Genomic DNA, 27,494 nt, shown 5'->3' with positions numbered 1-27,494 from the left:
GACAGTAATAGACCAGTGTGCAACACAGTCTCATTTAAACGGTCCTCATGTCAGAGCTGCGGCAGAAATGTTTGAGCTCATAATGTTAAAGTACTTGTCTGTTTCATTCTCCCTGTCTCTCCTCAACAGTTCCCTGTAACTTTTAACTCTCTTGTCTAATGAGAAAAAGGCAAACATCAATAAAACTAATATCATATATACCGTATGCAAATATGCGCATATCTCGTTTAAACGGATGTAATAAACCAACCTCACACAACTTCAGCAGATCCAGTGTCCTGTGGAACGCTCAGAAATCTTCCTCTGAAGCACATATTCTAACAGCCTCTCCTCAACAGTTCCCTGTAACTTTTCTAATGATAAAAGGCAAATATCAATAAAACTTGTATTATATACCATCTGCAAATATGCAGATATCTCGTTTAAACGGATGTCATTCACAAACCTCATGAAATCCAGCGTTTTCTTCCAGTCGAACGCTCATCTAATATCTTCCTCTGAAGTGCGTATTCCATCAGCCAGAATCAAAAACTTCAGGATCAAAAGTTCCTCTCATTCACAAATCATGACGGTCACTTTGTGACAATCCAAGTAGGCGATCCAGGCTGTTTAAACTGTCAGGAGATTGAGGCTCACGCTGGATCTGCACGGGCACGTGAGTGCAACTTCAAGGCTGCGTCCAAAACCAGGAAAATGCTGAATACGGAGGTACGATGGAAATAAGGTGCTTTTCAAATTGTTCGGAGACCAGTTTCCTTAAGAGTTCCATTCATTCAAAACAGCTGCCAGTTTAGCCATTAACTGATTAGGTAGCAAGTCAGCTGCCTACGTTTTCAGATGCAGCTCAAGGTAAAAGCGCTTCACATGTGCTATAAGTAAATGTCTTATTCACTTTGCACTGTATGTACAAATCATGGTTTGATTTTTTTTTTGAGGAAATGCAATTGCTAACGTGGATATGACACCCATGGTTGCTGAACTACTGTGTATTGTTATTTCCTCCTTCCTAATATATTAACTATTTCTTTATGTGCAAATAAATTGGGGGGCGCCACGTCCAATCTCACCTAGGGCACCAAGTAAGCCAGAACCGCCACTGCTCACTGGAACGTTGATTTATATATATATATATATATACTGTATATAAGAAAAGTCAAAATAAATGTTTGTGGTAATCAGTATTATGCCACAAATGATGTTGATTGAGCTTAACTTGTATTGAACCCAGAATATTCCTTTTAATTCATTTTAAAGGGATAGTTCACCCAAAAAATGAAAATACTCTCCCTCATACCATCCCAGATGTGAATGAGTTTCTTCTGCTGAACACACAGATTTTTAGAAGAATATTTCAGCTCTGTAGGTCTGATAGGTAATCATACAGCTCCAGTGGTTAAATCAATGTCTTCAGAAGTAATATGATTGGTGTTGGTGAGAAACAGATCAATATTTAAGTCCTTTTTACTATAAATCCTCCTCCCTGCCCAGTAGGTGGCGATATACGCAAAAAATGCAAATCGCAAAAGAAGAATGTAAAAGTTGAATATTGATCTGTTTCTCACCCACACCTATCATATCTTTTCAGAAGACATTAAATCACTTGAGTCAAATGGATTATTTTTAATGCTGTCTTTATGTGCTTTTTGGACCTTCAAAGTTCTGGCCACCATTCACTTGCATTGTATGGACCTACAGAGCTGAGATATTCTTCTAGAAATCTTCATTTGTGCTCTGCAAAAGAAAGTCATACACATCTGGGATAGCATGAGGGTGAGTAAACGATGAGAGAATTTTCATTTTTGGGTGAACTATCTTTGTAATGTTGGCACAAAATTATTCCTTCAGAAAGGTAACTGGGTTGGCTAATTTAGTTGAAATTGGACAAATGGTCACTTGCCATATCCCTGCCTTTGCCCACAGAAATTGATCAGAATAAGGACCGCATGTTGGAGATTCTGGAGGGAAAGGGCCTGAGCTTTTTATTCCCCCTTATGAAGCTGGAGAAGGAGCTGCTGAAGCAGATTAAAGCTGATCCGGCCCCACAAACCATCTACAAGTGGATCAAGGACAATATTTCTCTAAAACTTCACACTGATAAGGGTTTCGTTAACATTCTAATGACCAGGTATGGAAATGGACCAGCTGTCTGCAATATTCTTTTAATATGTCTTCCTCTTACTTAACTTAAACCTTTTCTCCCAAACAATTGTAGCTTTTTGCAGTACATTTTCAACGAGATGTATTCCACTGCAGAAGAAGACCAATTATCTGCACCATCGAAAGAACAGCTCGACCAGGAGAAGCAGCTGCTGCTTGCCTTCAAACCGGTGATGCAAAAGTTCCTGCATGATCACGTGGAACTGCAAGTCAGTGCACTGTATGCACTGCAAGTTCACTGCAATGCCCATGCTTTTCCCAAAGGTATGTTTAAAAAATGAGGTCAAGACTACTTAAATCCTGTCTGAAATTCTGACCATTTCCACCTGGTATTAAGATTAAGTTTTCGGTGAATCTATCACATGGGGTCAGCCGAGACACATTCCAGTTTCCAACTGGTATTCCCTTGCATTTTAAATGTGTCTGCGTGGCCACTTGTGTTCGGATTTCGAGGGGAGGGTCTCTGATTTCATTAGTTGTTTTTTTTAATCTAAGCACAAACGCAACATTTCGAGCAGAATTCTCCATTATTTTTGTATTAACCTGAGTTTCAGATGTGTGTGCTTGTAATCTGTCTCTCTGCATGTTGATACCAGACACACTGAAGAAGTTCCCTGAAGTTCTTGTGCTTGTATATGTATTTGCTTCAAAGTTCTGATCTGACGGTTATTTTCTTTTTAAAGCCACACATAACCGGAATAGTTTAAACTCTATAGAGCAGCGGATGATTGACAGGTGAGGGGTGGAGTTTTACTGCTGCTTGGGACACATTCAGCACCGATTGCTTTTCACTCCTCAAATGCAATGTGGTCACATCATGCATTTTTGAATACTTCCATATGTGGTTTCAGTGATACGATCACAAAATGTTTTGGACCAACTGTGTTTTAGTGCTGACCACTTGTGATCGGATCACCTAAAATACATCTTAAAGGAAAAGTTCACCAAAAAAAAAAAGAAACTTCTCTTCATTTACTCACCCTCATGTCATCCCAAAATTTAGGAAATGAGAAACACCCCTCCTTCTAATCTTTGTTTGTGTTCTGCTGAAGAGCCTCATGCCATCCCAGATGTGTATGATTGAGTAAATTATGAGAGAATTTTAATTTTTGGGTGAACTATTCCTTTAATTCCAGGTGGAAACTGGGACTCTGGGTTCTCACAGTCATGGAAAATATGGAAATGTCAGGGAATTGTGATATCCAGGCCTGATATCACAAATGTTTCCATGATTTTTTATTTTTTATTTTTTTACTTTCATTGGCTAAATGTTGCTCAGTCCTTATCCCAGTAATCACAAAAGAGTGGAAAACCATGAACATTGATCGGTCAAAAGGTATGGGAATGTTGGAGTTTTGTTTACTTGGTTTAAATGGAAGTAATTAGAGGAAATATCAGGGGTGTCATATTCAGGCTTGCAAATTTCATGGAAATTTTAAAGCATGGTTTTCTAGTTATGCTCTACACTCACAAAAAGAGACGTTTCTAGCTATTGAAGTATTTTACAATCTTTTGAAAAGTATTTTAATCTTATTAAAATAAAAATACAAATGTTTTCCCTTGGACTTCTCCAGTAATCGTTAAAAGGCTGGTAAAGTCAAATGGTTTGGGAATTCTGGAGTTTATTTACTGAGATGGAGATGAATGTAATTAGAGAAAATGATGGTTTTCCTGTTTTTAATCTTCCCTTATCTCCTTAGGAATGTTACTTCGCTACTTTGTCAACTTTTACGATATGGAGATAATTGAAGAAGAGGCCTTCCTAGCATGGAAAGAAGATATTTCCCAGGAATTTCCAGGGAAAGGAAAAGCATTATTCCAGGTAATGTGCAGAGTGATTCATTTTAATGCAATAAACAAAGATAGACTTTTTCCTTGGAATTCACGCCATTTACGTAAGGATTTGGTTATTTTCTTCATTATTTAGGTGAACCAGTGGCTCACCTGGCTGGAGACGGCAGAAGAGGAGGAGTCCGAGGAAGAAGCTGACTAAAGAGCCAGCCAAAGCCTTCACGTACTCAACTCTGTCATTTCGCCAGTTTTAATTTCGCCAGATCTCGCCGTTCACTTGTGTTCTCAACGGCTGCACTTCATTCCGTACTGTTTTCTGCAATGTCAAGCCAACGTATTACTTCAAGCTTCTCTTTGGCTTCATTGTTTAAAGCATGTAATGACTCGCATCTGTTAAGATCAATGGTATTAGCAGCTTGGAACTGCATTCTTTTTTTATATATAAATATTTAGCTTTTAACATGTATTTGCAAGGGCCTTTCCTGCTGCTGTTCATTTCAACACAAAACTATTGAAATGCACTTTGCTCCCTGTCATATTGAGTTGCTGCAATATATTAATTTTTTTTTGTTACAAAGAATCCTCAGTTGTAATGATTGGTTACCATAGCATTTTAGTTGTCGCATTTTGTTTATACCTCACTGTTGAAGGCGTAGAATGCAGTGTAATCGAGTCCTTCAAAATGACAACTCCAGAGGTGCTCAAGTCTGAAAAATGGGGAAAAAAATTTTTGTTTCCCGTTCACTATCTGATTGTAAGACTTCACGCTCCAACTTCTGTACTTTTATATTTCCCTCCTGTAAACGGTGAACAAAGCCATGTGGGTGAGATGAAATTATGCGGCCTTTTCTTATCCTTTTCCGCAGACCATATATGCCCCCTCTTGATTTGATGAGCCAATACTTTCATTTTTTTCTTTACAGCATGTTCGGGATTTGCAAATATAGCCGGTTTAGATGGAACAGTTTATTTATTGATTTTTTTTTTTTATTATTTTTATTTTTTTTTACATTTTAATTGGTAAAATGAAGTTGAAACAAGTTGATATGAATCTTCAATTTACAAATCATTGTTTTATAACCTAACAGTGTGCTTCCCAATAATGTCTCTTATGGATATACTAGATATTTACTGAATTGTGAGGGGAAAACAAAGCTTTGTCAATGGCTAGGACAAAAGGTGACTCATTCGTGTGGCATCCTGTACAATGACATGCTATTTAGTGTTACTGTAAAGGTGTAAGAGCTTGGAAGGTTCAGTGTACCACTGTTGCTTTCAATAAAGTTACACACCAGCGTTTATTTGGCCTTTTATTTAATGTGTGCTTGGCCATGTGTGTATGGAGAGAGTATTAGTGAGTTTCAGCAAATATGTACTGTTATGAATTTAATGCCAGAAACTCCTCCAGCAGTTTTGAATTTAACCCTTTGATTACTGTTCATTACAGGCCGACACCTTTACTGGATACGGTGATCATACATTGAATTGAATTTTTATAAAGGAAATTAATTTCTATAAATTCATGGCATGAAACATTTGCAATTTATCTGGAATTTGATTGATTGATTTTTTTTTAATTATGCAGATTTTTGATAAAATAAACATTTTCTAATAATTTCACTTCAGTAAAAACATTAACTTCATTAACACAACAAATTACAAAAATATCAGATTGTGTCAGGCTTTTGGAACATTTGCTTCCATCTGGTGAAAAAGAAAATTCATGACATGACATGAAATTAAACCTAAAGCCAGTAGGTGACTAGTGATCCACTGATTTAGATGATCTTAGTCTATATAACCCAATGTTGAAACAAACTTAGTTTCGAGATGTATTTCACAGGTTATGAATTTGGATATATACTTAGACATTATCAAAGACTATTTGTCAAGGTTTTGTTTTTTTAAACCACTTGTTTTGAAGTGTTCTTGCAATAATGTTACATTATGTATACTGTCAAACCTGAGGTAGTATTCTGAAGAGAAGTCATACAGCATTTTGTTTCCTATTAGTTATTTCAAACTTCAAAATTCAATAACGCAGAGTACATTCATTTCAAAAAAGTAAAAAAAACAAAAAAAAAAACATACTGCAATAAACAGATATGAACAGTGATAATACAATTTGTGTACAAACAAGAAAATTCTAGTTGGTGACATGAACAGCAATAATGTGGGGTCAGACTGTGACTATGATCTCTGTGTGTGTGTATTCTGCATTGTGGATGTGCTAGAGTCTCATCTAATAATTTCTGTGTGGGTGTGTTTTGCATTGTGACTGATTTATTTAATTTGATCAATAAAAAAAAAAAAAAAGCTCTGTGTTTTAGTCTCACCCATACATTTCCTATGTTGGGTCAGATTTGACCCAGAACAGTAAGCAACCACTTAGACACATCAAATCAAGTCTTTTTTTTTCTTGTGTGTGTGTGTGTGTTCAGATGGCAAGTGGAGGAAAAGTCACCAAGTCTTGAACTGCGCCGATGAAGGAAAGCATTTTTAATTTTAAAGTCCCGAACTGCAACTGAGGGTTAAACCATGATAAATGAACAATGCAAGTTTTTTGTTCTAGTACTGTTAAATGTAGTCAATATTTCATGTCATAGTCATTCATTTTAGTCACTTTTACTAAATGGCAAACGATATTGCTGTATCTAAAAAAATAAATAAATTTTTTTAATTAATGATGTGCAAAATGACAAAAACCTGTATCAAATTGTAACGAACCAAATATTCAAATATTTTGAAAAATGTATAAAAATTATTTAGTGCATTGGTAATTTTATATTGTCAGTGTTTTAAAACTGATTATTGTCAATGATAAGAAGTTTTCATCTCATCTTTGTTTAAATCAAACAGTTAAAGCCTTTACACGTGTTCCTATTTGTTTGCTCAAACAATTTTTTTTTAAATCAAACGTTACTTGAACTCGTGTCAAATTAATTTCCCCTATTTTGTCTTTATTTTATCTTTTATTGCAAGCAAACTGGCTAGCAATGAATTGACAGTAATCTGTACTGCGTCATGCAGCTTCTTCATAATATTAACCTTTATAATAAATGGTTGCTCATATTCACCCATAATCAGAATCAATTATTAGTACAATTCTAAATTGTAAAGAAAAATGCTTGGCATAATTTACTCTAAAGTTCTGAAGTGCCTCATAATATTTACATTTTTGTGTTGTTCTTATATCTCATTTGTATTTGTGCCTTTCCATCATAGGTAGGCTAGTTATGGTATTACTGATGCCATGACATGAAAAATATGAAGGTGTGGCACTTCTTTTTTATGAGTCTAAATGTGTTCTTATACACCGATCAGCCACAACATTAAAACTACCTGCCTAATATTGTGTAGGTCCCCCTCGTGCCACCAAAACAGCACCAACATGAGTATTTCTATAACTGCTGATCTCCTGGGATTTTCACACACAACAGTCTCTAGAATTTACTCAGAATGGTGCCAAAAACAAAAAACATCCAGTGAACGGCGGTTCTGCAGACAGAAATGCCTTGTTGATGAGAGAGGTCAACAGAGAATGGCCAGACTGGTTTGAACTGACAAAGTCTACGGTAACTCAGATAACCACTCTGTACAGTTGTGGTGAGAAGAATAGCATCTCGGTTGACACTGTTTTGGCAGCACAAAGGGGACCTACACAATATTAGGCAGGTGGTTTTAATGTTGTGGCTAATCGGTGTAGAGGTTCTATCCACAAAATCTACTACTGTTAATGAGGTTTTTGCTGGGCCCTGGATGTGAACTTTTAATCCTTTCAGAAGAGCTGAACAAATTGTAAAAAACATAAGCGATGATTCAGTACAAACTCTGTGAGAAAACCGATTCAAAATACTTTTTATTCAAAAGTTATTTTATAATGTACACCAACTCATCACAGCTTGTGACAGCTTCATAAGACTACTGTGTTTTATGTTCATGTTGTAATGATCAACAAAAAGCTTAGGCAAAAAAGGTTTTGAACATTTCATACTCAAAATACCGAACATAAAACACCCTTCTCATTTTCGGACGAATAAAAAAAACAAAAACAAAAAAAAAAAAACATCCTGGAGTATCTGAGAAACATATCCAGGAAGACACATAACTACATACGCAATGAAGAAACATTTAGTAGACAAAGGCTTCTCTTTTTTCCTCAACAGATATGACAGACAGACAGGCGATTTAGTAAATTCAGTCACTATCATCATCAGAGCCTCTGTTAGAAGCTTCATTGTTGGACCCCTCGGGCTCAGAATCATTATCAGACCTCTGTGGAGACCCCTCATTGTCTGAGCCCCGGTCTGACGCAGCGGCTGGAGATCCGGCCGGGGAATCATCGTCAGATCCTTCAGAGCGGCTCTTTTTGCTCTCATTGTCCGACTGTTCAGAGTCGGATTGCTGCTGCTGCGGTCTCCTCCTCTTCACCGGTCGTTCACTTCCAGAGTCATCGTCGTCTGAGTTTCCGGAGCGTTGGGGGCTGCCGGGCTCACTTCCCGACTGGTTCCGCTCCTCATTGGAATCGCTGTCAGAAGCAATGCGTTTCCTGTGGCCTTCGTCATCGTCAGAACCTGAGCCGCTGTCCCGGGGGTTTCTGGACATGAAAACGACAATGTTAGCAAGAGAATCAGCACATAAATAAACTTAAGCAAACTCGAGAGACATGTCTCACCTGTCTTCTGCTATTTTTAGGCCATCCTCATCAGAGGAGGAATCAGAGGATGAAATGATTGCTTTGGATTTGATCTTTCCTTTAAGAGATGGCGGCATGCGCTCTGGCTTAGGCTGAAAAAAGGAGAAATGTATTTACAATTAGCAATCATCCAGGTAGTCTCTTTGAGACAATGAGTTTGATGCTCAAAACAAATCAGTACCTTCTCAATCTTCTTGCGCTCTCTGGGTTTGCGTTGTTTCTTGGGCCTGGAGCCTCCTTCATCGTCTGAACCTTCATCCTCTCTTTTAGTCGGTCTGAGGAAACCAGAGAAACAGACTGAAATCAGGCTTCAACCAGACATCGTTCCACTAGGGTTAGTTAGCTTTGCTTTTTTTAACAATTCAAAAGTGTGTTCTCAGAAATGTTTACCTTCTTCGTTTCTTGCGGGGTTTCTTCTCTCCCTCCTCTCCCCCTTCATCATCAACTTCACTGCCGCTACCAACTTTCTTCTTCTTCTTCTTCTTGAGTGGCAGATCCTCATCGGAGTCATCATTGACAAAGTCATCAAAGTCGCCTCCTTTCTTGCGCTAGTAAAACAATGAATTAAAATATAAAATGTAAGACGCATTTTTAAATTAGGGCTGTTAATAGATACATTTTTAATCAAATTAAACTACATGATATGCCAATTGATTAATCAAATACATAAATGTATGCTGAGAAAGCCCCTCAAATAACAACAATTCAATCAATTAAATAATGATAAAAATATAATATATATTACAAATATAATCATTCAGATAATTAAAATACATTACACATTTGTGGCAGACAAATAAAGCATTGATAAGACAAACAAAATGTGGCTTTAGAATGAAATATATATATTTTTATGGACCGATGGTGCTAGGAATATTCCTTATTACAGTCCGGGGACATGGTTAATTGCATTTTTTCTACACGCAATTTTTAATATATTTAAATCACATTAAATTAATGTGTTAAATCAACAGCCCTATTTTAAACATATACAATTGCATATTTTTTTTTTTATTTGTAGGCTGATTCCCCTGAAAAGTGTAAACACTGGTGCTATCAAAACATTGCTGTCTGAGCACTCCTTCTAGCCCTACACAGCAACACAGTTTCAGCCAGTGGCGTGAGTTTGGGATGGTACTATCCGTTTGATCAACCAATGGCGATGTGAGGAATGTTCGGGTTTCGCAATTCCACTTTGTGATGCAAGTGGTGCAGAAATTACACACTTCACCTTTAAATTAAATTACTGAAACATAGCCTGTACTCTGGAGCTCAGTGACATCCAAATGTAATTTCAGACTCACTCTTCCACCTCCTCCTTTCTTCTTCTCTTTGTTTGCCTCTTTCATTCCCTCAGCGAAGGTGAGCAGGTTCTTGGTCTTCTCTACATACTGAGCTCTCTGCTCGAGGAGCTTCCTCTGCTCCTCAGCCTCCCTGTTCTTCTTCTCCTCCTGCTTTTTCATCATCTGTTGTCGCAGCAGGTCTCTCTCCTGCTCCTGTTTAGCACGGTGCTCCTTCTCCTCCTCGTCTTGTTTACGAGCTCGGGCCACATGGTACTGAGCCTGGCTTAGCAAGTCAGAGCACTGCCTAAGAAAGCAAAAGCATACAGATGAGTTTAATGTATATGTACAACATAAGCGTAACATGTGCAGGACTGTTTCTTAAAGGGATAGTTCACCCAAAAATTTTAATTCTCTCATCATTTACTCACCCTCATGCCATCCCAGATGTGTATGATTTTCTGGTAGCACTTTTTTTTTTTTTACAGTACTGTTCTACATTTACTCATATATTTACAACAACTACAGTAATTACTACTAACTCCAAACCCAACCCTACCCCATATTAGGTGCATGTAGTTACCTAATATTACTCAGTACTTTCTTGGGTAAGTACACTGAAATGGCGGGTACTGTAAAATAAAGTGCAACCGACTTTCTGTCTTTTGCGTGACACAAAGATTTTTAGAAGAATATCTCAGTTCTGTATGTCCATTTAACACAAATGAATAGTGGCCAAAACTTTAAGGTCCAAAAAGCACATAATGGCAGTGTAATCCATATACCTCCAGTGGTTTAATCCATGTCTTCTGAAGTAATCTAATTGGTTTTGGGTGAGAAATAAACCAATATTTAAGTCCTTTTTTACTATATATCAACACCTTTAACCAATAGGTATCGAAATGCACAAATAATGCAAATTGCCAAACAACAAAGAAGAAGAATGTGGAGATTTTGAGTAAAAAAAGACTTCATTATTGATATGTTTCTTACTCACACCTATCATATCGCTTCAGAAGGCATGGATTTAACCACTGGAGTCTTACGGATTACTTTTATGCAGCCTGGTTCTGGTCACTATTCATTTGCATTATAAGGACCTACAGAGATGAGAAATTCTTCTAAAACCTTTTTGTTCTGCAGAAGATAGAAAGTCATACACATCTGGGATGGCACGAGGGTGAGTAAATGACAACTGAATTTTTAGGGTGAACTATCCCTTTAAAGACCTCTTTAAAAGGCTTGACAAGTGTAGTTTTCTTTCCTGTGTTGACGTATTTCCAATTAAAATTGGGAGTTTGGGTGCGACATATTGAAAGGGCATGTCCCTTTTTATAAAAATAGCCAACAGGCTTTTGTTTACGCTATAGCTATGAACCATGATTTCCTACTTGCCTTTGCTAGTCAGACGTAGGCAGTATGAGAGGGAGGGACATTCTCATTCTAGGAAGCATTTGATTGGACCAAAACGTTCAGTGATGTGACAGAGCATCAACAAATAAATCCTCTCCAAGCTACTCTAAGGTTTTTTCATATCAGCTCCAACCTTCAGAAGTGTCAAGACATTTTGTCGCTCACTTGGGTTCCATTTCTGTCATGTCGCAATGGGAAGCTCCACCAACTGTGAAATCCCATTGGTACAAAATTCCACTCCACATAGGTATATATTTAACATGAAACATGTTCTGATTGGCTGAGACTTTATCACGTCACGCAGCATTTTCACTTTCAGCGTGGACAGAAAAATGATTTGCCGCAGTAAACTTGTCACGTCACACCTGGTAAAGGCATGCTGTAAGAGGAAACTTTCGAATGATGATTACAGATCTGGAGAAATTTACCTGGCTTCACCAGCAGCCAGCGCGAGGTCAAATCTCATTTTGTCTCCAGCCTTACTAAGGTAGCTGAAATACCTGTAAAGCAATTAACAGGAAGTTATGAAAGACACATCTGAGAGTTTCAAGGGCTGTGTGTTATACTGTAGGATTTAGGTCAATGGGAGGGTTATGAAGCTCACCTGTGAGCCAACTCCAGCTCTTTCACTGCACTCAGCACAGCCTTTAGATTACTCTTTTCATCCTTCAGCACAAGTGTGGCCAACCTCTGCAGCACCAGTGCCACGTTAAACATCAGCACTGTGTCACTTGGAGCCACATGACGAGCCTGAGCATCCATAAAAAGACCAAAAAAAAATTATAAAATAGGCATAAATATTTATAATTAAAAGGAATATTCTGGGCTCAAAACAAGTTAAGCTCAATCAACTACATTTGTGGCACAATGTTGATTACCACAAAATAATTTGACTCATTCCTCCTTTTCTTTAAAAAAAACAAAAAGGTTACAGTGAGGTAGTGAATGGTTCAATAGAAGTAATGGGGCACATTTTTTTAGTGTTTAAAGGTAGAAATGTGAGCTTAAAATTTTATAAAAGCACTTCAATCATTAAAAAAACGTGTTTAGAAATTTAGCTGTAAAATTGTTTAAATCATTGCTTTTGCGGTTGTTTTAAGGTTTATGGCATCAGTGCAACAAAGTTGTAAAAGTGTACAGTACATAACTACACAGAAATGGTTAGTAATCAATTTTATCGCACTAAAATCATGTTAACATGCATATTTTTTATGTCTTGTGGCTATACTTTTCAAACAGTGAGTATTTTAACATTTACTGATTGGCCCCTATTCACTTCCATTGTAAGTGCCTCACTGTAACCCAGATTTTTGCTTTTTGTTTGTTTTTTTTAAAGAAAAGGAGAGACAAATCAAAATTCATTTTTATGTTAATCTACAATATGCCACACATGCTGATGATTGAGCTAAACGATTGAGTATTGAACCTGGAATATTCCTTTAAGGCTGTCAACACTAAAATAAAAAAATCATGGATAATAATGTTTTTTGTGTTAATCTCAAATTTGTACTGTTCTGAAATTTGCCTCCAAGTGTGTGTTATATATATATATATATATATATATATATGTGTGTATGTGTATGTGTGCGTGTGTTCCTTTTCAAAAGGTTGCATACTCTGTTTTAATGCATTGGGTTAGGGTTAGGTGATCATAGGTGATCTTGTTATAAATGGTGGCTCAGCGGTAGAGGCTCTGGATTACTGACCAGAAGGTCGTGGGTTCAAGCCCCAGCACCGTTGGGTGCCACTGTTGGGCCCTTGACCCTATCTGCTCCAGGGGCACCGTATCATGGCTGACCCTGCGCTCTGACCCCAGCTTAGCTGGGATATGCGGAAAAAAGATTTTCACTGTATATGTTCAAAAATTTTATAATGTGTGACAAACATAAAGGCTTCTTCTTAACGTGTTAACTTTGGCAGCCCTATTTATAAAAGAACAAGGAAAAAAAAAAAAAGAATTAATGCAGTACAGAAATTGGGGGAAAAAACATGACAGTGTTGCATTAAAATTTCCTTACCCTCAGAAGAGTCTGTTTACACTCCTGCAGCTTGCCACATTTGAAGAGCGCTCGGGCCAGATACAACAGCACCTCTGTGTTCTGAAATTTGTAGAATTTCTTCAAGCAGTTTTCATACTGGAAAGACAAAGAAAAACATGCCATGAGTTCTGATCCAACAAAAACCATTCATGTCAGCAGAACATTTGAGTTTGTGCAATGTCTCACCATCTGCACAGCACTGATGTACTGCTTCTGCTCCACATAGATGTGTGCAAGGTTCAGCCAGACATCACTGATATCTGCTGTGGCCTCTCTGACCTGAGCAAAGACATCTCTTGCCTCTCGGAAATAACCCTTATGTGCCAGTACAGCACCTGCGGCAGACAGAAGATGAATTGGAGGAATGGTGATGTTCTAAAAAAAATAAAACCGAACCATATATAATCAATACTCTTCAGGGGGTCGCACACCGGATGCGTTTGGCGGATGACATGGCGCATTCTAAAATTCGAAACAACTGTTTTCAATGAAGGTACGCACACCGTCGTCAGCGTCTGTCGGCAGTGCCCAGCTACGACTCCGGAGTCACGCTTCTCATCCTGTGTGCGACCGCCTTTAGCCTCCGATGTTGCATATTGTACACAAAAATGGCAAGAGCTCAGATAGCACAAGTAATTTAATTCAGAAATCATGGGAATCAGTCCACCGGGAATCAAAATCATGTTTCTTGTAAAATTCTCTATGCAAGTATACAGACACAAATATTCTAAACTTATTTGACCTAACTTGCTCACTCAGCACAATCTTTTTTTAAATAGTTCCTCCGCCATGACAGTAAGTGACCAGAAACAGAAAACTGCCCATAGCAGAAAACCATAGTCAAACGTCTGGCTTTGAGAGACTAATTAAACAGCAGATTAGGCACCTATGCCGTTGGCAGCATATAGATTTTTGGCATCATTCCTCAGGACTTGTTTGTAGATTGCTAGTGCTCGATCCTGGTGCCGCTTTTCCTGCAAAAAGCAAAAACAAGACCAGATCAGACAACAAATTCTTTGATTGCAGAGTGTTGCTCTATCAACATCGCCTTTTTACGATAACAAACCTTTTCGCGATCTCTAGTGGGCTGATGCAGCGTCTGAAGCCACACGTTCCCTAGCGCCAGCATAGAGTAGGTGTCATTTTGAGTGGACGGCTGCTTAAGGATGCGTTCAAACTTCTTCTGGCCGGGACCCCATTCCTGCTTGGCCAGATGGAGGTTACCAATCAGCGACCAGGCATCAGGGTGATCCTACAAAACACACATTTTATTAATAAGGCTCTAAGAGAATGAAAATAAATGTTGAGATAGTTGTGATGCAAGAACTATCCACCTGATTGATCTGAAGAGCTTCTTTAAACCAGTCAGAAGCTTCATAGAAATTTCCCTTGTCACGTGCCATTGCTCCAAGACGCAAATAACCTGTGACAAATTAAAATAAAAGCTAATGACTGTTCCAGGCAAAAGTCCACATAAACACAAAATGAATATCCTGATGATGCATACAGTCCACATAATTGGGATGCTCTCTCAGGATGTTCTTGTAGAGTTTCTCTGCCTCATGGAACTCGCACATGGCCTCATAGAGTCTAGCCAAGTTATAGGAGGTTGTGACAGAGATGGCGTTGTAGTAGTGCTCATCATGCTCGCCCTCAGCTTTGGCCCTATCCAAAGAAGCCAGGAAGTATTTCTACAAAGAAACGGAAGGTGTATAAAACAATAATTAATGAACAAATACATTCAGTTCCAATTTGAGCTAAACATAACATTCGCAACCCATTTTATGTCCATAATGTGACATATATTTAACAATGAAAAGAAAGTAGGACAAGACTTGATTTTATTCAAAGGGAGTGGCTTTTTGCTTTTATAAAAGGGCAGCAAAAGTAATATAATAAATGACACCAATGTTCAATAAATAGTGACATTTATTTTAGGGCTGTTGATTTAATGCATTAATTCAGTGCAATTAATTACAATTAAAGGACTATTTCCAGGTTCAATACAAGTTGAGCTCAATCGACAGCATTTGTGGAATAATGTCGATTACCACAAAAATTTATTTTGAAAATCGAGGGTGAAGGGGGGCCTGGGTAGCTCAGTGGTAAAGATGCTGGCTACCACCCCTGGAGTTCGCTAGTTCGCTAGTTCGAATCCCAGGGCGTGCTGAGTGACTCCAGCCAGGTCTCCTAAGCAACCAAATTGGCCTGGTTGCTAGGGAGGTTAGAGTCACATGGGGTAACCTCCTCGTGGTCGCTATAATGTAGTTCATTCTCCGTGGGGCGCGTGGAGAGTTGAGCGTGGTTGCCGGTGTGAAGCCTCCACATGCGCTATGTCTCCGTGGCAACGTGCTCAACAAGCCAAGTGATAAGATGCACAGGTTAACGGTCTCAGACGCAGAGGCAACTGGGACTCGTCCTCCACCACCCAGACTGAGGCGAAGCACTACGCGACCACGAGGACTTAAAAAGCACATTGGGAATTGGGCATTCCAAATTGGGAGAAAAATAAAATAAAAAAAGAGGGTACAGTGAAACACAATGAAAGTGAATGTGGCCAATTTTTGGAGGGTTTAACGGCAGAAAACTCATGTATTATTTGAGCTGTAAAGTTGTTTAAATTTTAGGGTTTGTTGACATTAAACCGTCATGGCAATGAAGTTGTAAAATCAGCTATAACTACACAGAAAAGGTTAGTAAGTGATTTTATCACACTAAAATCATGTTTACATGCATATTGTTTGTCTTGTGGCTACACTTTTCAAAGAGTATTTTAACGTTCAAAAATTGGCCCCCATTCACTTCCAGATTTTTGCTTTTTTTTTTTTTTAAAGGAGGGTCAAAAGACATTTTTGTGGTAATCAATGTCATGCCACAAATGCTGTCAATTGAGCTTAACTTTTATTAAACCTGGAATATTCCATTTATTACAAATCGCTATTTATCACGGACAATAGCTTCAATCCCCCCACAAAACCTCATCGTCATCAACATAGAAGAGGTGAAAGAGGGACTAGCTGCAATGAAGAAAGAGAAGGCAGCTGGTATCCCCCTCGGAATGTCTTCACCACCTGTGCCCTTTGGGGTTCCAGTGGCTAGTGAAATTTTATTCCAAGGCATTGGAATCTGGACACATCCCAGAAATATGGCGGGAGGCGATGGTATTTGCCGCACTTAAACCTGGGAAGCCGACCAACGACCCAGGAAGCTATAGGCCGAAAACACTTCTGTGCACACCTACAGTATAAACTCCTGGGATGTATCATCCTCCGGAGAATAAGCCCTCTTTGTCGAGCTGGTGATCCCTGATGAACAGGCAGGTTTCCAACTGAATCGTAGCTGCTGCAACCAAGTTCTGGCCCTGACAACCCACATTGAGGCTGGGTTCCAGAAGAAGTACAACACTGGTGCAGCCTTTCCCCTGCCCCTAAATGTTAAGCCTAGACTGGACGATGCTGAGCAACAGGCGATCACGTGCAAACCTGGGTGATAAAGCCAGCTACCCCCGGTTCCTCTAAAATAGACTCTCAAAAGGCGCAGTACTCGCACTACCTCTACACAAATTTGCATATGCGGATGATGTGGATTGATGTGGATAAAAGTAATCCATAAGATTCCAGTGGTTTAATCAATGTCTTCTAAAGCGATCCAATCACTTTTGGGTGAGAACAAACCAAAAGCAGTCTCCTTGGCAATCTTGATTTCAAGCTCAATTACACTTCCTATCTAGCACTCTGCGCATGTGTCAAGCACTAGGAAGTGTAATCGAGCTTGAAATCATGATCGTGCCTAGATACTGCAATGGCAAGATGTACAGTGAAAAAGGAGTTATAATTTGGTTTGTTCACCGAAAAGCGATTGGATCACTTGAGAAGACATTGATTAAACCACTGGAATCTTATGGATTCATTTTATGATTCCTTTATGTGATATTTGGACCTTCAGAGTTTTGGCCACCATTCACTTGCATTATGTGGACCTACAGTGCTGAGATCTTTGTTTGTTTTCTGCAGAAAAAAAAGCCAGACACATCTGGGATGGCAAGAGGGTGAGTAAAAGATGATAGAATTTCCAGTTTTGGGTGAACTATTCCTTTAAGACCAGAAATGTGAAGAAAGTAGGGTATAAGTAAAATAGGGCAAATTATGATTTGATTGGCTTTCAAAATTCCACTGTACCTTGGCCTCGCCTAGGTTTCCCAATCTGAAGTGTAAAGCCCCCAAATTATTGAGGATCTCAGGAGGAACATCAGCTTGAACCTTTTCCTGGAGGATGCGAGTGGCAGTGCCATATGCAGACAGAGCACCCTGAAGGAGAGATGGGCAATGGGGTTAGTTGTGCCATTAAAATAGCTCCAAAATTGCCCAAAAAACAAAAACAAAAGGCATATATTAAAACACAGCCGTTACCTGAATGTCTGTTTGTTCCAAAATTTGGGCAAGCTCAATCCAGGCTTCCACATCATCAGAATACTGTACTGTGATTTTTTTTAGATGTTCCTATGAAATCAAAACAGAAAAGTCTTGAGATAGAGACTTAAAAAAAAAGGGTTATAATATCTATGTAAAAAAAATCTTCATAAAATCATACTTTAGCAATGTCTCTCTTCTCCTGGTCATCCGATGTGGCATAAAGTGACCCAAGGATTTTCATGGTTTCATAATTATTGGGATATGCCTTCAGGACCTTTTCAAAGCACTGCGCAGCATTCTCCTTGTCTCTACGATACACATACATCTGGCCCAGACCAAAGAAGGGCAGTACAAAAGTAGATGAGGCAAACTGAGTGGCCTGATAGTAGTACTGGAAGGCTTGGTCGTAGTCCTCCTAAAAAAATCAAAGCAACATGTTCTGGTTTTTGCCACTGAATTTTATAGAGTACAGGGAATTTCAAAATATCGACTAACAGACCAGCCAGGTGGATTCGGCCTGCTTTGTCTAAGTCTACAATGCCTGTTCTCAAATATTGCTGAATAAATAAAGAGCAAATATTCATATAACTTAAGAAATTGTGTGTAAACCTGTACGTAATCGTGAAATTGTATTTAATATATACTTACTTTCCAACATGTTGTGCAGCCCTCTGGAATACTTGATTCATATTAGTCAATTGCAGCATTCTGTGATAATTTATTTTTGTACAATGACCGCTAAACTGTACAATTGATCACTGTCCCAGGCCACGGATGTCCTACATAGCTGTGATAGTTTCATGTCTCTTGTTTCACTCCATAATCATTTTCTTCTCACATGACGAAATCATTTCAACTCAAATCAATATTTCATGTCCATTTACTTCTTCGTTTTTTTTTACATTATTCCTAAACCACTCATACATACATATAGAGTATTTACTGTATATACACATGTCTTCTATCAGCCATCATCCATCATACTCTCTAGTTATAAGCATCAGCCACAGAGAAACCTGTATCGGTTTACCACTGCTTCAATCAACAGATATATCTGTCTTACCTGGACATGGAAGGACCGAGCTAATTGATAGCAGCTCTCTGCTTGCATAGCTTCCACCTCTGTGTTGTGAAAAGCATGAAGAGCCAGATGCTGCACTTTGCTATAATCCTGAAAAACATACAGAGATAAAGTACTCAGGCTCCAATTCTAAACTGTAGCTCTTAATCATGAGTAGGATGTATATTTACCTTTTTGAAGAAGAAATGATTGGCGAGGTGATTGAGCACCATGGGGTTGCTGGGGTCAATGGTGTAGGCTCTGGACAGCAGCTGCACTCCATTCTTGATGGAGTCGGCTTCTTTGTTGTTGAGCTCCAGCACAGCCAAACCCACCAACGCCCCCACACATTTAGAGTTCAGCTCCAGGGCTCGGCCAAAAGCCAAGCGAGCTTTCTCTAGTTTGTTTAGCCTGACAAAACAGTGGCCCATGCCAAGCCTCACCTCGGCTACAATGAGACAATTTACACAGAAATTAGCTCAGCAAATCTTCATCAATCAAAGTAAAAAAAATAAATAAAAAAATAATAATAATAATACTTGGCAAGCTCACCTGGACAGCCAGGGTTAGTGCGAAGGGCTTTTTTGTAATATGCCAGTGCTCCCCTGTAATCCTTTTTGTTGAAGGAGATACATGCCTTACCTGTTTTACAACATGGACATGAATAACAATCCATAAAAAGATAATATCTATTAATACATAGTTCTTAAAAGTCAACATAAAAAGCAAGAGGCCCAGGATGTAAATGCTGAAGCTCAAGTTTACCGTGAAGAGCATTGTGACACCCTGATGGCCACGCTTCTTTTCTTTTTTTTCAAATCTTTGTTATTTGCTATTGTTGCCAAAACCTTTCTTGGATTAACTGGCATTAAATGACTGTTTTAAAGGAATAGTTCACCCAAAAATGAAAATTCAAGCTTGAAATCATGCTGATGTCAAGAAAAATGAGTTACACTTTGGTCTGTTCTCACCTAAAACAGGTTGGATCGCATCAGAAGACTTGAATTAAACAACTGGAGTTTTATGGATTACTTTTATGCTGCCTTTATGTGCTTTTTGGAGCTTCAACGTTTTGGTCACTATTCACTTGAATTGTATGAGTTGAGATATTCTTCTAAAAATCTTCATTTGTGTTCTGCAGAAGAAAGAAAGTCATACACATCTGGGATGGCATGAGGGTGAGTAAATGATGAGAGAATTTTCATTTTTGGATGAACTATCCCTTTAACTTAAGATTTTAGAAAGGCTGAATTACCCACAACAGCAGCCTAAACAGCTATTTGACTATTGGTTGACAATAATCAATCAGTAGGCCTAGGTAAGTCTTTTCAGAAGCAGAAAAAAAAAAAAAAAAAAAAAAGACATTTTTGATGAAAGATTTTTATTTTCTCTGGAATAACATGCACTGATGAATTGCGCAAAATAAGACCGGGTATGTGTATTAAGAAAGTAAAGAGGGTCGATTTTCATTTCACTTTGACTTTAAATAAGTTGTTTTAGGCAAATGATTATATCTCTTATTTGTTTACCCAAGAGTGCAGGTATGTTGTTTGTTGACTGGTTAAGTACAAACTGGAACTGAGCGTCTGCCTGATCCATCTTATCTCCTTCCAGGAGACAAAAGCAAGCTCTTCCCAGTAGATGGCTCTATGAAAGTGTGAAATAATCATAATAGTGTAACATCAATACAGTTAAAAAGATCTCTGTAAGCAAAGTGTGAAGTTACATTTTGGAGGCATTACAATGTCTACTGTTCATTTACCTGATCATACATGATGATCTTGTCTGCCATGGTGTACAGGAGAGTGGACTGGTTGATGAGGTCCTTCTTTGTATCCTTGTTCTTCTCTTTACGAGCCTGCTGGACATAGTAAGCAGCTAAAGTGTCAAGACACGTCATCTGGTCCTTCTCATGGTCTCTGTAATCCAGGTTTCCATCGATGCGTGCCGCCTCCAGCAACTTGACGAAATCTTCGGTCTTTCCTTGCTTGTAGTACTCCAACTGAAACCAAACATTCTCAAAAAGTTTGATTTTTGTTTATAAGAAGCAAACATTTAACTCCTATTAAGAATTTTAGCGGAGATCCCTCCCCATGTCAGAAGTGAACTTTTCCATAAAGGGGCAATAATTGCCCCCCCTGAATTAAACTTTCAGTGGCATTGTTAGTGTTTATAAGGATTTCTAAATACAGTATATATATAAAAAACTACTGTGTCACTCTTATATTAAAATAATGTATTTTATCTCAATATGAATAACTAGATTGAGAATATACTGTTTATTAGCTCCCGCCTATAAAATTAAATCAATATCAAATTATATTTTCTGTGATAATAACTAATAACTAAGCTTAAAATATAATATTTAGACTTAAATCAGCGGTCATAAAAAAAATTAAAGACAGGGGCATCTTTTTGCCCCCACATTTTGAATTTCAGGGGCATTTTTGCAACAAGCCCTCATTTATTTCTGACCCTGATCCATCCCATAATGAAACCAGGGTCAAAAATTAACAATCTTGCCAAGTGCAAGTAAAAACAGCTTTGAAAAATAAATAAGACACCAGTTTAATTATTATTTTGAATATTTATTTTATTTTATTTTTTGCAAATATATGCAAAATGCAGCATCTTAGCCCTTTTAAAAAAGAAAAAAAAAAAAAAAGATAAATGTATGGCCAGTAAATTTCCTTATCACTTGTGCCAACAAGTTCATACTGGACCCTGAATAACTGAAGATCACTACACACAAGTTTGCATATCACTCACAGCAAGTGCAATCCATATGTGCAGCTGTGTATGCTCCTGTTTGAGGATACTGATGACCTCATCTCCTTCAGGAAGCTGGTCAAAATCAAGCTCAATAACCTGAAAAAGAAGCACAGCAGAACACATTAAGAGAGGACAAACCATCCAGTGAGAAAGTGAACAACGTTCAGTAGAAAATACTTATGATAGAATAATTTCATGATCACAACATTTTCATTTCATTTAACTGATGATTGCAGACACGACATTATATCACCAGCAATCGCTGCTGCATGCTGTATTATCGTGCATTTGATAAATACACTTTGGCAGGAATTGACTGGACACGAGCGCTTCTAAAGAAGTGGCGACGAATGAGAAACTTGTGTGATGTTTTCTTGGCAGGGCAGCTGAGATGATCGTCAACAAAACTATTTACCGCTAGTTTATCATGTGAACCTGTTTTAGAGACATTCATTTTGTGATTTTACTGTCACTTCGTTTGTTTTATGTACACTTAGCAACACCGCGCGAGTGATAGCATGTTAGCTAGAGACTGAGCTGTTATAAAATCATATTAAGCGCCACACAGATACCAAACGAGCCCGTACCTCATCTGTGTCCCGCAGAGGGATTTCAATGGATCCCCGAGACATGGTGGTGACTCAAACCTCAAACCCAATGTCGCAGTTTTTGTTTGTATGTATTCGTACCCAGTGATTATGTTCAACAGCAGCAACTACCTTGCACACACTGAACATGAACAACACAATACACTTCACTTCCGGGTTAACGGACCTGTGCTACAAAATAAAAGTCATCTAAAACTGTTCGCTAAAATTTCCAGAAGATGTAACGTAAAATGTATTTTGACCAGACAAGTGGCGTGATTTTACATTTACACTGACGGACAGAATTTTGGAATAATGTACAGATTTTGCTCTTATGGAAAGATATTGGTAGTTTTATTCACCAAAGTGGCATTCAACTGATCACAAAGTATAGTCAAGACATTACTGATGTAAAAAAAAAAAAAAAAAGCACCATCACTATTTGAAAAAAGTCATTTTTGATCAAATCTAGACAGGCCCCATTTCCAGCAGCCATCACTCCAACACCTTATCCTTGAGTTATCATGCTAAATTGCTAATTTGGTACTAGAAAATCACTTGCCATTGTATCAAACACAGTTAAAAGCTATTTGTTCATTAAATGAAGCTTAACATTGTCTTTGTGTTTGTTTTTGAGTTGCCACAGTATGCAATAGACTGGCATGTCTTAAGGTCAATATTAGGTCAAAAATGGCAAAAAACAGCTTTCTCTAGAAACTGATCAGTCAGTCATTGTTTTGATGAATGAAGGCTATACAATGCTTGAATTGCCAGAAAATTGAAGATTTCATACAAAGTTGTACTTTACAGTCTTCAAAGATAAAGGGCAACTGGCTCTAACAAGGACAGAAAGAGATGTGGAAGGCCAGATGTACAACTAAACAAGAGGATAAGTACATCAGAGTCTCTAGTTTGAGAAATAGACACCTCACATGTCCTCAGCTGACAGCTTCATTGAATTCTACCCGCTCAACACCAGTTTCATGTTCAACAGTAAAGAGAAGACTCAGGGGTGCAGGACTTATGGGAAGAATTGCAAAGAAAAAGACACTTTTGAAACAGAAAAACAAAATGAAAAGGTTAGAGTGGGCAAAGAAACACAGACATTGGACAACAGATAATTGGAAAAGAGTGTTATGGATCTTAAACCCATTGAGCTTTTGTGGGATCAGCTAGAATGTAAGGTGCGTGAGAAGTGCCCGACAAGACATCTATGGCTTCCAGTAGCACATCAAGTGCTACAGGAAGTGTGGGGTGAAATGTCACCTGAGTATCTGGACAAACTGACAGCTAGAATGCCAAGGATCTGCAAAGCTGTCATTGCTGCACGTGGAGGATTTTTTTGATGAGAACTAGTTTAAGAAGTTCTGAACATTTATTTCAAATTGTAATAGTAATGTTTCATGTTATTAAAGTCCTCACTATAAATTGTGATCAGTAGAATGCCACTTTGGTGAATAAAAGTACCAATTTCTTTCAATAAGAGCAAAATCTGTACATTATTCCAAACTTTTGGCTGCCAGTGTATATTATTCACAATTTACAGTTACCGGGAAACGGCGACTGACCTCCACATGTTGTCACTAGTAATCAGCAAAACAATAAAATAATTTAATCGTCACAGGGATTTAAATTTTTTTTTTGCAAAATATATATATATATATATATATATATATATATATATATATATATATATATATATATATATATATATATACACACTATATTGCCAAAAGTATTGGCTCATCTGCCTTTAGACGCATATGAACTTAAGTGACATCCCATTCTTAATCCATAGGGTTTAATATGACGTCGGCCCACCCTTTGCAGCTATAACAGCTTCAGCTCTTCTGGGAAGGCTTTCCACAAGGTTTAGGAGTGTGTTTATGGGAATTTGTGACCATTCTTCCAGAAGCGCATTTGTGAGGTCAGACACTGATGTTGGACGAGAAGGTCTGGCTCGCAGTCTTCGCTCTAATTCATCCCAAAGGTGCTCTATCGGGTTGAGGTCAGGACTCTGTGCAGGCCAGTCAAGTTCTTCCACACCAAACTCGCTCATCCATGTCTTTATGGACCTTGCTTTGTGCACTGGTGCGCAGTCATGTTGGAACAGGAAGGGGCCATCCCCAAACTGTTCCCACAAAGTTGGGAGCATGGAATTGTCCAAAATCTCTTGGTATGCTGAAGCATTCAGAGTTCTTTTCACTGGAACTAAGGGGCCAAGCCCAGCTCCTGAAAAACAACCCCACACCATAATCCCCCCTCCACCAAACTTCACAGTTGGCACAATGCAGTCAGACAAGTACCGTTCTCCTGGCAACCACCAAACCCAGACTCGTCCATCAGATTGCCAGATGGAGAAGCGTGATTCGTCACTCCAGAGAACACGTCTCCACTGCTCTAGAGTCCAGTGGCGGCGTGCTTTACACCACTGCATCCGACGCTTTGCATTGCACTTGGTGATGTATGGCTTGGATGCAGCTGCTCGGCCATTGAAACCCATTCCATGAAGCTCTCTACGACCTGTTCTTGAGCTAACCTGAAGGCCACATGAACTTTGGAACCTCTGCGCACTATGTGCCTCAGCATCCGCTGACCCCGCTCTGTCATTTTACGTGGCCTACCACTTTGTGGCTGAGTTGCTGTCATTCCCAATCGCTTCCACTTTGTTATAATACCACTGACAGTTGACTGTGGAATATGTAGTAGCGAGGAAATTTCACGACTGGACTTGTTGCACAGGTGGCATCCTATCACAGTACCACGCTGGAATTCACTGAGCTCCTGAGAGCGGCCCATTCTTTCACAAATGTTTGTAGAAGCAGTCTGCATGCCTAGGTGCTTCATTTTATACACCTGTGGCCATGGAAGTGATTGGAACACCTGAATTCAATTATTTGGATGGGTGAGCGAATACTTTTGGCAATATAGTGTATATATATAAAAAGCATTGTCTCATCTTTTACTCACCCTCAGGCCATCCCAGATGTGTATGACTTTCTTTCTTCTGTAGAACACAAATGAAGATTTTAAAAAGGATATTTCAGCTCTGCAAGTCCATACAATGCAAGTGAATGGTGACCAGAACTTTGAAGCTCGCAAAAGCACAGACAGTCAAGGTGAAAGTTATCTATACAATTCCAGTAATTAAATCCATGTCTTCAGAAGTGATACAATAGGGTTACGGGTTAAAAATAAATCGATAATTAAGGTCTTTTTTTTTTTTTTTTTTTTTTTTACTATAAATATCCACTTTCACTTCCGCATTCTTCTATTTTTTTTTTTTTTTGCGATTTACTTTTTTCGTGCCACCTACTGGTCACTGGTAAAAGGTGGAGATTTATAATGAAAAAGGACTTAAATATTCATCTGTTTCTCACCAACACCTATTATATCGCATCTGAAAACATGAATTTAACCACTGGAGTCGTACGGATTGCTTTTATGCTGTATTGATGTGCTTTTTGGAGCTTCAAAGATTTGGCCACCATTCAATCTACTTTGCATACCAAATAATAATGTTGTCTGTGTATTCCTAGCTTTAGGACTGAAATTAATATTCAACATTTTATCTGAACCTTAATTTCTAAACTTTTATTTTAATTAATAATAAAAATAATACATTGATAATAATAGAAAAAACTGAAACATTCAAATGCAAATTAAGCATTGGATGTACTTATTTACTTATTGGAACTAATTCCTTGAAATCAGTTCACTTTTATTCAGAACAAATTCTCTGGAGTTTGGCTCATCATCTGACCTGGACGTATTTGGAGAAATGGACAAGGAAAAGTACTGGCCTGGATCATTTGATATGGAAAACTGCCAAATTGTAATTAAATGGTCAATTACAACATTGTTCTTTCATGCTAGAGGCACACTGGCAATGAATGGAGGACGTGTAGGGGGAGGTAGCCATGTCATCTGGTTTTGATGTGTGGCAGTGTGTGTTCTGTGATGAAAAGAGGCTAACCCTCTCTAAAGATCAGCTGTTGCTTTTAGATGCATTGATATCTACAAGCAACAAGAATGTTGCACATACATAGCTTACACGGCAGTGTAAACATGACCAAGAATAAACTACATGTTTGGTTGTTCACAGATCATCTATGTTGTTTTGAACATGGTGTTCTTGAGTCTTTTAAATGGATTATGTTCATCTGAAAAGGTATGTCATTTTCCTTTGCATTTCATGTCCAATAAGGTGTGAATATACATATTCGTGTCTCAGTTGTGTTCATTTTCCATTTTGGATTGTATTATTTTATTTATTTTTTTGTGCCAACGGTTGAAGATTACCCAATACCCAGGTTGAAACCATGAACTGGAACAACACATCATTTTATCTTCACTAAAGTTTGTAAATATAGTTCAGCAAACTGTAAGTTATTTTTTTGTACAATTTTCTTAAGAAGTTTAAATGAAAGTGAAATGAAATATACGATTAGAGTAACTTCACAGAGGAGTGCAGTGGTATCTTTGATTCTTTTATTTTGTTCTACAGTGGCTATGGCCACAGAGAAGCTCACAGGATGCCAGAGTTCATCCGAGGAGGACGCTGAGCCCCATCTTCACTTTCTCCATCATATATCACAGCATCATGGATGCAGAGTCCCAAGTCTTTCAGTTGATTCTGGAACCTTCTCTGTGGAGCCTTGCCAGATGTTTGAGAGCAGTAAAGGTGAAGTTATGTCACCACATTCTCCTAAAGTCTGTGTTTGTATATCCATTTTGTAAGCATTATAATAAATTGTATTTTCACAGTTTGCAGTTGTCAGCTCACCACATTTTTACATCGGCTTAGATTTTAGATCCGATAGCAGGACTCTGTGTGACTGTGCTGACACAAATGGCTTTTCAGAGGAAGAACTCCTAAACATAACTTTTGAAGCATGTGATACTACTGACAAAGGTACATGATCCCCTTTTAATAGTGATAAAGATTAGACATAACTCTTATGCTCACCTGATACATCACATCTCTCTCATGCATACAGGAGAGGTCCAGGCCTCCACTGTGATGCAATATCTCCAGGCCATGACTCTTCAAAGTTCTGGCCAGGACAAGCTGACCAATTTGAGGCACATGCTGGACCCAGAGAACCGAGACCCCCTTGTTAGCAGGGATACTTTCCATACCACCATGAGAGAGTGGATTGCCCGGTGTTGCCAAGATGGGTGAGAGATATCGAAACACAAACTATCAGGGTTGTGTCTCTTTATGATGTATCAAGGGCTCCTATATTGCAGTTATTGTTCTTAAAAATGGTTTCAATAATTTCAC

At 38.4% G+C, this 27,494-nt stretch overlaps 2 protein-coding genes across 4 annotated transcripts in view; one reads left to right on the top strand and one right to left on the bottom strand.

Annotated features, from left to right (window-relative positions):
- LOC127440465 (eukaryotic translation initiation factor 4 gamma 2-like) overlaps positions 1-6,381 on the top strand; it is a 38,733-nt gene extending 32,352 nt beyond the window's left edge. For all 3 annotated transcript variants that reach the window (XM_051697074.1, XM_051697063.1, XM_051697053.1), the window contains 4 exons: positions 1,921-2,125; positions 2,213-2,421; positions 3,858-3,979; positions 4,085-6,381. In XM_051697074.1, the coding sequence (XP_051553034.1) occupies positions 1,921-2,125; positions 2,213-2,421; positions 3,858-3,979; positions 4,085-4,150 (602 nt within the window). In that variant the 3' untranslated portion in view covers positions 4,151-6,381. The remainder of the gene's footprint in view (positions 1-1,920; positions 2,126-2,212; positions 2,422-3,857; positions 3,980-4,084) is intronic.
- A 1,408-nt stretch (positions 6,382-7,789) lies between these two features.
- Positions 7,790-22,356, bottom strand: ctr9 (CTR9 homolog, Paf1/RNA polymerase II complex component). Its single transcript, XM_051696999.1, has 23 exons — positions 22,208-22,356; positions 21,618-21,716; positions 20,611-20,850; positions 20,378-20,495; positions 19,401-19,490; positions 19,040-19,296; positions 18,852-18,959; positions 17,967-18,203; positions 17,786-17,875; positions 17,555-17,683; positions 14,884-15,067; positions 14,711-14,799; positions 14,443-14,628; positions 14,263-14,350; positions 13,563-13,711; positions 13,356-13,472; positions 11,942-12,087; positions 11,766-11,837; positions 9,949-10,231; positions 9,035-9,192; positions 8,826-8,919; positions 8,624-8,736; positions 7,790-8,545 (listed from the first exon to the last, which is right to left on the bottom strand). The coding sequence occupies exons 1-23, from the start codon at positions 22,250-22,252 to the stop codon at positions 8,146-8,148; spliced, it is 3,492 nt and encodes a 1,163-aa protein (XP_051552959.1). The 5' UTR covers positions 22,253-22,356; the 3' UTR covers positions 7,790-8,145.
- Positions 22,357-27,494: the final 5,138 nt, after the last annotated feature.

The sequence above is a fragment of the Myxocyprinus asiaticus genome, chromosome 1 (genome assembly GCF_019703515.2).
Source record: "Myxocyprinus asiaticus isolate MX2 ecotype Aquarium Trade chromosome 1, UBuf_Myxa_2, whole genome shotgun sequence".
Classification (NCBI taxonomy): Eukaryota; Metazoa; Chordata; class Actinopteri; order Cypriniformes; family Catostomidae; genus Myxocyprinus; species Myxocyprinus asiaticus.
Note: the sequence above shows the minus strand (reverse complement) of the source record. Positions and strands in the feature narration are given on the sequence as shown.